Genomic DNA, 14,213 nt, shown 5'->3' with positions numbered 1-14,213 from the left:
TTCCTTCATCTATGATTTCAGCTCAGACAGAAATGAGAAGTTCCAGATGAGCAAGCCTGAAAGCGTTGAGAAGTTTCTAACGAATACTTCTAAAAGCGATTTTAGGAATGGGATTATTCCAACGTCTCATAACTGAACATAATTTGACATGTAGGAGTTACATACATCCAGATCCAATTTTCCGTGCCCTTTTGGGATTAGAGTGGTTGTAACGAGTTGATGCTGTGGTGTTCTCGAGCACTCAGGTATAGATGCTCAAAGATCGTTAGTGATGGACAGAGTTCTGGAGAACCCGTTGCTACCTGCCAGAGCTGGCTAGAAGACATCATTTCATTGCTGGAAGATTCTAGACACTGTTGGTTCAGCTCATTTTTAGCGAATGAAACACAACAAAATTGTTGTTTTTTTCAAAGCTTTTCTTTGCCCACTTCAAAAGATTAAGGATTGTCTGACATCCATGGTCTTGTGAGTTAGCTTACCCACTGTCAAAGCAATCTGGGAAGAGAAACTTCAAAGATTTTTGACAACAATCTCAAATTCTGAATGCCTTAAATAGAATTCAGTAGGCTGTGATAACCAGCTAGGATTTGGGAAGGGGTTTAAACATTTAAATTATAAGCAATAGGTAATTTTTTGGGAATCAAATGATTTAATTTTCATTTATTTGGGAAACAGATCTAAAATGGCAAAGGTCTGTGATCTTCCTACTTTAGTACGTAGGTACTCACTTCTCTTTCCCTTCTTTCCTATTGTTCCTCAAACTCTTCACTTTGCATTTATATTATAAATGATAGTTAGGTGACTAATGCTGTCCTGAAAAAAATTATGAAAGATCTCAAATAAATAACCGCCCATAGTTATCAAAAGAGTACACTCAATGTGTAAACTATGAAGCAAATTAAGAACTTCACACCACTTTTCAGTTATGTTCAGGTCCTTTTAATAACACACATTTCTCTCTGAACAAAGAGCAGAGAAGAATCTCTCATTTCTCCTTGTATGAGATCACTTAAAACAACTTCCAAAAATGTGGAAACTGAGGATGTGGGGAAACAGTCATGATAACACCCTGCTTTTAGGGATATAAAACAGTACAACAAGACAGTATGTGGTAAAATTACAAATGTATACATTCTTTGAGTCAGCAATTCCATTTCTTATACCATATCTTACATATAAGGTATTTGTTGCACATTGTTTTGTAATAACATAAGACTGGAAACAAGTTAAATGTCCAACAACAGAGAACTGGTTAAATAAATTACTGTACATCTATACAGTAAAATACTATATGGCTGTTTAAAAAAAGAATGAGGGAGCTCCTTATGTACTGATATGGAATAGCCTTCAAAATATGTTAAGTGAAAAATGCAAGGTGCAGAAAGTGTAGGTATGGTATACAGTCATTTGTGCCAAAAAAGGGGGAGGGAGATATATACATAGGTCTGCTTACATGTATAGCTTATCTCTGGGAGGACACCCAAAGGAGGCCCGTAAGATTGTACAGTACAGAGAATACTTATTCTGGTTCTTACTTTACAGCAGTGGGAGAAGATCTGACAGATGTACTCCTGGGTGTAGCGGGACCTGCTAAGCAGCGCCATGAGGTGCGGTATCACCGTGGCATCCTGGAGGGGAAGGGAAGGAGAGCACAGCAACCAGGAACTTAGACACTGTGAGCACAGCTAACACACTATTGCCACGAGCAGGGACTTTGGCAAGCCTTTTATCTTAACGACAGTAACTTAAGTCTGCTTAAGGAACACAGCAAAAGAAAAGCAACATGGCCATCAAAACTGTCTGCGCAAAGGACAAGGAGAGGGGCTTTAACATTCATACAAGAACAGAAAACTCAATTTCTTTCCCATAAACAGCCTACATTCCCATGATAAAACAAAATCATTTCAGTAAGACTTGACAGAAATCTGTTCTGAAACCCAAAGTGAGATAACTAGTAAGATATCAATAAACAGCTTATAAGGAGGAATTACTGTATAAAAATAAAACCTGGCAATTTTGATCTCTGAGATGTTAAGGTAAGGATCAGTAACCAGTAACAATCTCTCATAGCTAATTTCCATCTTCACAATAACAACTCTTCACTGACAGCATACTCTCTACTATTGTTGACACTTAGCCACATACATGATGGTACAGAAGAGAGAAGAATCCACCCAACCTGCTGCAGGGCTCTCCAAGTATCTCCTTTTTATCGGAGTGCAAAAGGAATTAAAAGTTGAAAGGGGATTTGAACTGAACTGCAGAAGGAAAGGAGATTTAGCTCAAGCATCGAGCCAATGCTGTCATGAGTCCTAGAGATATGCCTCTCAAGTATGAATGTGCATGCAAATTCCTAGGGAATATTCTTTACATGCAGATTCTGGCTCTATAGGTTTGGAGTAGGTCCTAAGATTCTACATTCTAACTAGTTCCCAGATGAGGCCATATAGACCATACTGCGACAAAAGACAACAAAGCGCAAGGAAGAAAACTTAAAAGAATACCACTGTTGGGATGAACAAGATTTGGGGTTTCCCTTAGAATGAAAAAAATACCCAAGATATGTAAACACTAAGTTAAAAAAACAAAACAGAAGGCTGTTGATTCCCTACAAGTAGAAGCCTCTCCTTTTACTTATTAGTACAACTCTTTGAGTTGTCAAAAACAGTTTAAAAACAAAATGGTAAAATTAGAAAACCACAAAAAAAAAAAAAGTCAGGTACTAAATGCATAGAAAGAAAGGGAAGAGAGAAGATGATATGTCAAGTATGTGTTTATTTCACTGGGGAGCTGGGAGACAGTGGTTCCATGGGCAGAAGACAGGGAAGGAGGCAGCCACTAAGATACAACAGGCAATCGAGAGGAAGATAAAAAAAAAGACTCTGTTAGGCTCCTAAACCCACTTCCATCTCCTTCCTTTCCCCCAGTGCTCTTTCATTTCTCAGTCTTTCTGTCACAACAGCCCCATCCCATTTCTTAACACCTACCCCCCTTTCTTCCAACTGTGTTACATCTGCAGTTTATAATTCAGTAAACAGGCAAAGAATAGTTACATAATTTGTCCAAAGTCACCCATCAGATAAATAGGATTTCAAACTAGACATCTTACCCTCTTCCAATTTGACGACTGTCTTGAGTTTAGTGCCTGAGTTGCCATGGCAGCTGGCCTCTACACAATCCAACTCACAGACCTCAGTTAATTACACTGAAACACTACTCTCTGTCATTAGCCTATCCAATACTTTTTATGAATTCTCCATTGTCTCTGAAGCATAAAGTTCAGATATTTCAGAATTTACATGTTCTTACTGTGAAAGTCACTCAATGTCCCTGGTTCTTAATTTTTCTCATGTAAAAAAGTTGATATACACTAGTTTTCCAAATTATGCACCATGATTCATTAGCGAGTCAGGAAACTAAGTTAGGGAGTGAGGAGGAAGGAATTAAAACAGCTGGCCAGAGTCAATTTCTCCCTCTATTACTGGGCTGGAGATTGCAGAGGAACTTCTAGAATAAAGAAGATAGTGGGTGGTTTAATCTCTTAAACAAAATAATACGACCTAAGGAGAACAGATAGGCATTTACTATGCTCAAGTTTGAGAACGACTATAGTAAACAATTTCCATATTGATGAGGCATGGCCCCCTGAGGTATAAAATTGAGGTATGTCATAATTTACAGCTTCCCTGTGTGCGAGGTGACCCACACACCTCCCTTACAGACCTCATGTATCATTACAGGCCAGAGGAGAACGTGCCTCATGTGTGAAGGATGGATTATGGAGCCATAGGACATGTCCCCTCTTCATGCTTGCTTTGCCTATGCCTCTTGATTGCTTATATTCTTGAAATATTTGTAAAGGCTCATTCTGGACAAGATCCCTGACTCGTAGGTGTACTATGCGACATTCTGGTTCTTTGTGTTAGCTCAGAGAAGCACAACCAGCATTTTCTTTAAATGATAAAGCATAGAATAGAAACCAGAGGAATACTGGAATTATTTTGTAAAGATTGCCTCAGGATATTCTCTCTCTTTCTCTCTCTCTCTCTCTCCCCCACCCCCCTCTCTCACACGCACACAAATTCACACATATGCATGGGTGACAATGGAAAATATATTTCTGACTGAGGATTATAAATAAGTGTATTTGAAAAACACTGACCTGGATAATTTTCATTAAGAAAGCCCCATGTAATCAACATATACAACTACCCTCTAATAATCCCTGAGGTTTTTTAAAACTACTGAATGACTCAAAAGATATTTGGATTCTCTTGCACGTATTCTCTGATTCTTGCCTGGCAAGTAAGCCTCTTGCAAGCTGACACTGCCTCCTCTCTCCAGTCGGAGCTAATGCTGATGTCCTTCTCGCGTTAGACTATTCTGCCCACTGTCCTGCCTATTCTCTTCCCCAGATCTTCACCAGACTGGCCTCTTTATTCTCCAAATCTTATCCATTATTCAAGACCCAGGTCAAATTCTGTCTTCTCTATAAACCTTCTCGGCTGGATTTAACCTGGAGTGACTAGAACTCCTTATCACTCATTTAGTATTAAATATACTGCCTTATATTAAAAGATCAAATGGGTCTTTTGTCCTAAAACAAACAAACAAACAAACAAACAGCTTAGAAATCCCTCGAGGTCTGAGACTATCTTTCACTTCTTTACAAAGCCTAGAACATTTGACACTTGCAAATTAGCAAGAACTCAAGTACTTCTTGAGACTTTTCTGTAACACAACAGGTATGATGAGTTTTGAGATGCTCAGTAAGTTAGAAATATGCTGTTAGTGAAATGCAACTGATGATTCAAAAACACCTAAAACTCACTGTATACAGTAACTCCTCTGGAGTGACAGGACTGGTGAAGACAGTGCGCAGGCATCGCAGGCAAGCTTCAATGAACTTCAGGTCTGGGGACAGTAGTCCTATTATTAGAAAATAGATTTGAGACTCATCCTTCTTTCAACCTGCATTTGAAACACTGCAAACCAATTCTAATTTTTACTTGTACAAAAATGACTTCCCTACATACCTTGCAGTAAGGCAGGGATAATATGGCAATCTAGTAGAGACTTGACATTGTTTTCAGTACCCATAGCAAGACTTCCCAATACCACTGCACATTCAGTTTTCAGCTCTGTGCTTGACGTTTCTTGCTGAAGCAAGTACAACAATCTAAAAAGAAGAACTTGATAAACAGAAGGGACTAAAAAACTTAAAAGTAAATTAGCTGAAAGTGATGTGACAGAAAAAGGCTACAAATACATTGCACATACTACAAATACAGTTGGTGAGCTTACAGAAGGCTAAGAAATGGTTGTTTGTCTCTGTCAGCTGCTAATTTAATAGAGGGATATCTAGAAAAAAATCTAGAAGAGCTTTTCTTCATTTTGATCAAAATAACTATCATATAATCTCAGAGTTTATCAGAACTATAAATGTGAAAGTTGTCCAGAAGTGGTCTTTGTAGAAACAGCAGCACCACAGTTCATGTTATCTGCCACACAGGATATGAAGACTCTCAATGCCAAGTGCTGCCAGGTCTTAAATTCAGACTCAAAATGGACCTTGAATATCCACAGTTGAGAGATTACAGAAGTCTAGCCTAGAGGGAATATTCAGTCCTTATGCAGTAATTCAAGCAAGGGAAGCTCTCTTCTTTCTCCAATGCTCCTATTTGAGGGATTAGGGGATCCTCCCATTTCCACTCCAGCCCAGCCTGCCAAACAACTATTCCCCAAATTCTAATCATCCACCACTTATGACCATCTCCCTTATGTTCTAAGGTAGAGCCCTCACGTTCCCTAAAGCATATTTATATGTACTGAACACTAATCCCCTAAGAAAGCTTACTGCTTTATGTTTATCAAAGTATATACTCATACTTGAAGTTAGTTATAATAAAAACAATACAACCATTAATCCCGTATCAAAAGATAGAAAAGAAAGAAAAGAGAAAAACCCCAAAATATTTTAAGATTCTAAGTGAAAAGCCTACAGCAACTGCATATAAAACTTAGTTCTGAGTAGCAAAGCAAATAGGAAGTTATACAACTGTCACTGCCAAAATGGAGCTTATTAGGTTATTAGAAGAAATCAAACTTTCTATATTAACTTAAAAAACAGCAAATTCTAAAAATTAGCAAGAAAAACAAAAAAGTAGAATTAAAAACCAAGCAAGTCTTTTTTTTTTAAATTCAAAAAAGGTTTTGAGAATCCTAAGAAATGATTACACAATCACACAAAAACTGCCACAGTTCTAACAAGACAGGGGAGAAAGAATTGGGCTGCTGTCTATTGCCTACCTACCTGACACACCCTTTTACTGCAGGTAAGGCCAATGTTCTTCCTGAATTCAAAAAGTACTCATACATTTGCTTCATATTCCATTCTCTGGTGCTTTAATTTGTGGGTGTTTTTTTTTGTTAAACAAATGCTTCATAAATTCATGGCATTTAAAAAAATTAAGAGGCTTTTCAAAAATAGGATAGGCAATACAGAAAAAAGATGGGTCTCATGGCTGAGAATGAGAAATACATTGGAAACTTAGTATGAGTAGCAGAAAAGGGGATGACAGCAAACGTACCTTGGAACAGCTCCTAAGACAATGAGGTTGGCTTTCTGCTTGTTGTTTCCAATAACAGCATTTTTCATGTCTCTGAATTCAAGGGAAGAGAAAAGGGTAATATATGTTGAGACATCACAGAAAAATCAAAGATCAGTTCTTTCCACTTTATCTTTATTATGCAACATCTTAGACTGGCAAGTATAGCAGTTAGTGACAAACTCAAAGCACTGACACTTTTCCACTGGAGGGCCACAGAGAAGAGACAGAAACAGGTGCCGAGTGAACCCGGGGGGCTATAAAGCAGGAGAGCACTGAAACGGGGGAAGAGGGGATAGCCTGACTGCTGGCAAAGGACTTCCAATACAAAAACAAAACTGAGTTCTTCAATAAAGGCCACCAAACCTTTGAATATAAAGAAATACAGACCACCTTCTCACTCGGCTCTGGGAGTGGAGAATAAAAGCAACCAACCCACAGAAAGCATCTGACCTTGTTTCAGGGAGAATGATTTTGTTTACTCTTTTTCAGACTTCTTTTGGACTGAATATTTTTTATGATTCCATTTTATCTCCTTTATTGTTTTATTAATTATACCTCTTTGGGTCTTGTTCTATTGTTTTTTAGTGGTTGCTTTACAATCTACATGTGTATCTTTTCACTCATCAGTCAATCTTCAAGGGATATTACCCCATTTCTTGTGCACTGTGAGGGCCTTGCAAGTACATACTTCCACTTCCCCATCCATTCTTTGTGCTGCTACTGTCACACATTTTATTTTTAAATTAATTAGAAACAATATATTATTACTATTTTTGCTTAAGCAGCCAATTATCTCTTAAGGAGATTAAAAATAAGAAAACAATCATTATATTTCTCACATATTCACCAGTATTTTTGATTCTAGCTACACTCAGATCTTTACTTCGCCAGGAATAAAACTTTATTCCACAATAAGAGTACCTCTATCAATGACCAACTGGTTCACAAACATGTAGTTGGTCCCAAAGGACAGATGGAGAAAAAATAAATTGCTCCAAATAAACCTCGTACTACTAATAAAATGTTTAATAAAAAAATACCCTAATTGGTCAGCAGTACTATCTTACCCTAGAACACTGGAACACTATGGGACTCTATATAGCAGTGGTTCTCAGTGTGAAGAAGAGGGCATTATAGCCCCCATAGGGGTTTTTCAGAAGTGTATGAGGGTATCTGGGAATTTCTGGTCATAGTTTTTACAAACAGAAATAATTTTTTGCAGTTTGAAAACACAACAACCTGTATTTTTCAGGATTGTACCTGCCCTGTAAATAAAAGGGAGATTATCTTTTGCTAAAAGTTATTTCATTTTCGAAAATCAGATCACGAGCACAGTGGCACTCGTGGTATTTGAGTCATCAATACCACATACTACCTTAGTCATATTTGCAGCTCTTGCATTCACTCTACCTCATTAGGTTCTCTAACACAGTCACGCCTAAGCATTTACATACTGAAACATCTTCTTTTTAAATCTATCCTTTACATTACATTATAGGCAGAGCAGGCATTTTTGGAGTTACGTATGTGAGTAGGCCATATTATTATGGATTTAATTTCTGCACAGTACAGGACGTGTTACAAAATGTTTATAAGGGAAAGTCAGGTTTGAGAGCGTTAAGACCATTGCTATTGCTATACAGCCTCCAAGTTCTTAGCTCACCCATTTCTTTTCTATCCCATTCCTATCCCAAAGTAAGCTCCCCAGATTGTCGTCCAGCATCCCTTTTGAATTCCCCTTTTAGGTGGCAGAGCTCTACAATATATAGGAACTTTTTGCCAACCCTGAAGAGTTACAATCCTGAAAAAATTCTATAGCTGGCAAACCAAAATCTTGTAGGAAAAAAAGAGTAGAAAACAGGGGTGGGGGTGGGGAGTTACTTTTAAAACATCAACAACTAAATGTTACAGTCAGCATATATTTCCAATACCAAGTAAATTCACTGGCATTAAAAACCTTGGTAATAATTATATCCTTCTCTTCAATTACCTTCTTTGATTACTGCAGAAAGCTGATTCTTCCCACAAGTTTTTGAATAACATTTTCACAAGTCTTGCCTCGTACCTGCCTAGTCTTCCATTAGCTCAGTGCCTAAAGGTAGGTTTCTTTTTCAGGGCCTGATCTCTCTCTATATATAGAAACTATCTCTATAAACTATCCCTCGGATCTTCCATATGGTTCACAGGGGATCAGTAGGAGTATTTTTTTGTTTATAGGACCAAACTGAGGCTTACTAAGGTTTTTACCACATTCTGATACATGATTATAAAACTATGTGATCTCAAAGCCTCATTTAGCAAAGGATAGTTGGTGAGAGAGAGTAGGATCCTGCCTCCTTATGGAAGCCTGTGTTTTCTTAGAGACTTACTCAGCAATCATCAGCTTACAGACCTCACCTTGCAGTTTGTCATGTACTCACATCTCCATCTCTTCTCAGAATGTGTTGTACCTAACTAATGTAGCACATTCATTTGTCTAGCAGCTAACCATTGAGAGTGTATTTTATGCCAGGTGCCATTCTGGATATTTTCTCTATTCTGGAACTCCCAACCATAACATTTTCTGGGATTTCTCCCCATTCTTCCTAAACTAAGCAGAAATGAGATATCCCCCCATTACCATATAAACACATTCCAAATATCTGAAATCATGCCAGAGTAAATTTTTTTATAGACAAAAGCAAATAAAAATCCCTCCAAGACCAATTGTCTAGTTCTCCCAACAGTTTGCAAAAAGTACATGAGGAGAGACAGCTGGTAGTTATAGAGTAAATACAGACTAAAGAGAACACGATTAATAAAATGGACCAATGTCTAAAGAAAACAATTCTTGCTCTGACTCTAATAAGTAAAATATATCTATGCTACATAAGAACAAATGTTAATGCCCAGCAAATAAATTCTATTCAGCTATTACTATAAAGGGACACTATAAGATCATGTGAATGAAAGAGTTAAAACCAAGATGAGAATCATCACATGTACTCAGCTTTAGCAGATCTAAGTACAGTGTAGGATTCCATTTCAGAGCCAGCCAGATGAAGCTTCTTTCAGTTCCCAGAGTATAGCTCTTCTCTAACTCCTTATCCCCTCCCTCATAACCTTCCCAGGCTAACCACTCGTCTTTTAGGTCTGAACTCAGATGGCAATATCACCTCCTTGCAGAAGCATGCCCTGACAACTCCCAGGTCTGGGTTGGGTGTCCCTCCTGGGTGCCCTCCATCACAATACACTCATTACTTTGTTAGGAGAGAATTCTGTTTCCTCTGGAGAGGCAAGAAAGCCAGTATGACCTGGAAATAGCAAAGAAGTTACTATCAATGGATCATAAAACATACCATGTTGAAATCCATTATTTGTATAAAGTGCACATTCACAACTATCATCCAAGGTGCGAGCACAACAAAACTATGCAAGATTTATATATTGCTTTGAAGTTTACAAAGCATTCCATACCCATTATTTTATTTAATCTTCATCACAACCTTGAGTAAGATTAACCCTCTTTTACAGATGAGGAAGCTAAGACAGGTTTGGTGCTTTCTTCAGAGCTCCACATTCAAGGACAGAGCCAGTCTCAAGCCACATCTTTTAGGCCAAGTATTTTTTTCATTACCTCCGGCATATTAGGCATTCAGAATATTGTGATCAAAAAGAAAAGAATTCATGAAATATGTTTCCCTTTTTCCTCCTGTTTCAATTTTACATTTTTATATAAAATAAAAGCATTTCTAACTTTCAGTCAAAGACATCCTTTTTCTAGTAGATCAAAGGAACATAATCTCATGTCTACCAACTCTTAATGTTGGGGGGAAAATGCCCTACTTACATACTACTGAAATTCAACAATTAGTTTTGGGCTCAGCGTGTGCTAGGCTCTATGAAGAACACAAAAGCACCATACAATGGGATGCCTAATCTAAAGAGTTTACAATCTCCTTGGGGAGAGAAAAATACCACTAACAATGTAAGGCTGGATTATAAATTGAGTGCTTATAGAGCTGAGAAAGGTAGATGATAAAAGACAAGATTAGCAGGTTTTGAGGCAATGGTGGGAACTAAAGATAAACCTTAGAAAATGGCCAGGATTTGGATAGGTGGATGGAGACGGCAAAAAGAAAGGCCATCCATAGAAGACCATACTGGAAATGAAAATGGAATGTTTCTGGGGCACTACCGGGGGCCTGCATTGAAAAGAATGTTCCCTTTAAGATGGCATGGAACACACAGTTAGAAAAGTGATAGGGAAAACAGACAAACTAAAGGGAGATAGATGGATTAAGGAGCAACCATGTTTTTGATCAGAACACGGACATGAAGGAAGCATTAACTAAGGAAGATAAGCTGAATACGGAATGGACTGCAATGCAGGTAATACTAAAGTCAAGAGAGGCAACTACATGGTCAATGTCCTTCCTCTGTGGTCCCAAAACCCCCTGCGCATATCATTATCATAGCATTCACTAACCAAATTACCGTCCGTGTCTCTTTAGTTATCTGTCTCCTCCTTTAGATTTTTGGATCTTCCAGAGCAGTGCCTACATTATTTATCCTTATATACTCCCATACTAATGTGATGCCTACCTAGCACCAGCTAGGCACTCAACAAATGTTTGTTGAAGGAATTAATCAATCTACCCAGGTATCTGATTATGTGAGACTGATTAGGGTGGCAACTATAGGAACCGTTAATACAAAGGACATTTTGAGGAAGCAGTTAACAAGGTGATTTGATCAGTACAGGAAATGTGATATGTGACATATCTTGAGTAACTACTTCAAGTCTGGGCCACTGGGTGCAGAGAACACCAGGAAGCTTAGAGAACAAATCCCTTAGCAAGACAGGGATCTATCTTCATTTTGGACACATTGCATTATCTTTGAGGTGAGATAAGCATAACCAGATAGAAAAGCTAAAAGTAAACCTTGGGGATAGCCCACTCTTTGAGAATGGGAAAAGGGAGCCAATATTAAGATGTTACAAACATGCATTTATCAGGGAACATTTTCAGCTAAAATTTAGCTAGAATCTTAAATATGCCCACTAATAAATGAACTCAAGAGGAACCTAATTTTACATGTAAGCTAACCTTTCTACTTCCATTCTTTGCTCTGAAAGAGTTAACTTTCAGCATGGTAAAGAAAAAAGGGTTCAAATATTAAAATTACATATACAGTGTCTACCATAGCATATGTCTTAGAAAGTTACAAACATACTCACTGCTCTGTCTTTGTAATTATAATTATTATGTTCTTTTTGGAGAATGTAATATCCAAACATACAAGTACAGTAAGTTTTCTATTATCCAGCATGGTTAGGGAATGATATATAGACATATTCCAATTAAAGTTACCATTGTCAATTTTCAAAGAATTAAATAATAATCTATTATTCAAACTAAAGTCATTTTTAACATAGGGCTTTGATTCAGGAGGCACTTGAAAAATTTATAGTGAACTTCACTTATTGTGCACCTACTATATGTATAAACTGAACAGAACTAAGAACTGGCAGTAATTTAGTTCATGCTTATAAACAAATTACCTGTGGTGTAGATTTTTGGAATATATGTAGTTTCAGATACAGTTCCAATTTGTATAAATACCAGCTCAGAAATGAGGAGTTACTGTATTTAACTCTTTATTTTATCAATATATGATAATAAATCACCAGACATTCTCCAATAATGAAGAGAGCAATTTAATAATTGCATTAATAATAAATGCCCAAATATTTTATGGCATGTTAATAACTTTTTATGTATGTAATCATTCCAAAGAACATCGAAAATGTGTTAAAGCATTGTGGAATATGGTAACAGACAGTTAAGTGGTTTAGAAAAACAAAAAGATACATACACATATACAAATACACAGCTCTTCTTGATATCAAAGTTAATACCACATATACAAACAACTTATCTATCTATATGAAAAAACTATACCAGTTTGATCTAATAATTTCTGAAGAATCTTACCAGACTTTAAACCATAATTCTCTGACAGAATTATTTCAGGATACATAGCTTTAAACTAGTAAGACTCAGAATTACTCCCATTTCATTTTGTATTAAAGGTCATCTTTATGTTTACCTACAACGCTTTTAAAAGTAACTGATTAAAAAGTATTAGAGGATAAATATACCTTTACACACACGTATGTATATTTCTTATTTCTTTATTAGGATATTTCTTTTGAATTACCCTAAAACTTATCCTTTAATTTAAAATTTCTTAAAAACCAAATGCTTCATCATGGGAGCTCGTATCTTTAGCTTATGTAAGAAAATGGAACCTGTCTGTATCCTACTGAAACCAGAGGTACACAATTTCCGGGAAAATCGAATAATCACTACCAAAATAAACTTATTTCATCAGTCCATTAAAATCCTTCAGATGATACTTTTTAGAAACGGATACTTGGCAAAAACCACACAACAATTCTATAGTATCCACAACTGCCTGCCTGAGTTCACCAGAGAGATCCTGGTCTAGTTTCCTGTTTCTATACAGCTTGAAAACTACAAAGCCAGCCATATTTGCTTGTATCATCTTTTGCCTTTCAACATGGGGAATATCAGCACAGGGCCACATAGGTTTATCTGCTGATCTTTTCATGGAGAATCACTAATATAGAAAACAGATCAGGTGCTCTAATTTAGATATGTTAAAAAAAGTTTTTAGGCAGATTTGACTCACATTCTACAAAAACATCTGAAGAGTTCTTCTTCAACTATGAGATTTAACATGGTTGACCTAAAACCACAGAAAGTTCAAGAAAAACAAACAAACCTGTAATTGTTTTCTTTTAAGTCATATGCAGATCTCCTCACTAAAGGAAGCTCAGAATTTGTAATTCAGTATAGTTTATCTGATATACCTACTCTCTGTTGTAGTTGCAAAGGCTATAGTTTATAACCTACACAACTAACCTCCCTGTTCTGTCTGCTCTTATCTTACTCCATATCTAATGATCTTCTATTCACTTATGCATTTGAAATTTTGCTCTGTTGGTACCTGATTCTGTATTTAAACCTTTGATACAACAGGACCATTCAAATTTATGATAAATATTGTACTGCTAACAAAAAAGCTATCTCTAGATAACTCCTCATTTTTTAACAGTTGAAATTAAGCAGTTCTTATGCTTAATAGTATTTTTCAACAAGGTCATGCTCACTAACCAGGTAAAACGGTCCTTTATGATGATATCTACAAAAAGGTCCCTATATTTATGGGTAGGGCTATGGCTGTAACTCAGCTGAGTAGATTACAGACCATGATGAAAATCATTATTCACATTTAATTTCTTCAATTTTGCATTTCCTGTTATGTTTTATGTGTTCACAATCTTTACTGAGAAAAATCAAGCTAATATAGCTAGAAAAATCATAAAACTGGTTGTCTTGTAGCTAAAGCTAATTGTCAATTCTTTTATATCTTTCCAATTGGATATTTCAGATTCGAAGCACATTACTTCAGTCAGTCTTTTCCTTCCCTAAAATTAGTAGGCCACCTTTGGTTGTTTACACTCTGTGGCCACTTCCATTCTACCTACCTATTTTGGTCTAGCAATGGTCTCTGGTTGATTCAGTAGCGACT

General features: G+C 36.8%; 1 protein-coding gene across 3 annotated transcripts in view; it reads right to left on the bottom strand.

The window, feature by feature from the left end:
* Positions 1-14,213, bottom strand: part of ARMC8 (armadillo repeat containing 8) — an 89,495-nt gene that overhangs the window by 53,186 nt on the left and 22,096 nt on the right. For 2 of the 3 annotated variants that reach the window (XM_019747775.2, XM_019747786.2), the window contains 4 exons: positions 6,591-6,662; positions 5,037-5,179; positions 4,832-4,929; positions 1,536-1,628 (listed from right to left, as the gene is read on the bottom strand). In XM_019747775.2, coding sequence (XP_019603334.1) covers positions 1,536-1,628; positions 4,832-4,929; positions 5,037-5,179; positions 6,591-6,662 — 406 coding nt within the window. Of the gene's footprint in view, positions 1-1,535; positions 1,629-4,831; positions 4,930-5,036; positions 5,193-6,590; positions 6,663-14,213 lie in introns of those variants that run through there. The other variant, XM_074312897.1, reaches the window with a different exon arrangement.

This window comes from Rhinolophus sinicus, linkage group LG10 (assembly GCF_036562045.2).
Source record: "Rhinolophus sinicus isolate RSC01 linkage group LG10, ASM3656204v1, whole genome shotgun sequence".
NCBI lineage: Eukaryota > Metazoa > Chordata > Mammalia > Chiroptera > Rhinolophidae > Rhinolophus > Rhinolophus sinicus.
This window is presented reverse-complemented; position numbering and strand designations above follow the sequence as displayed.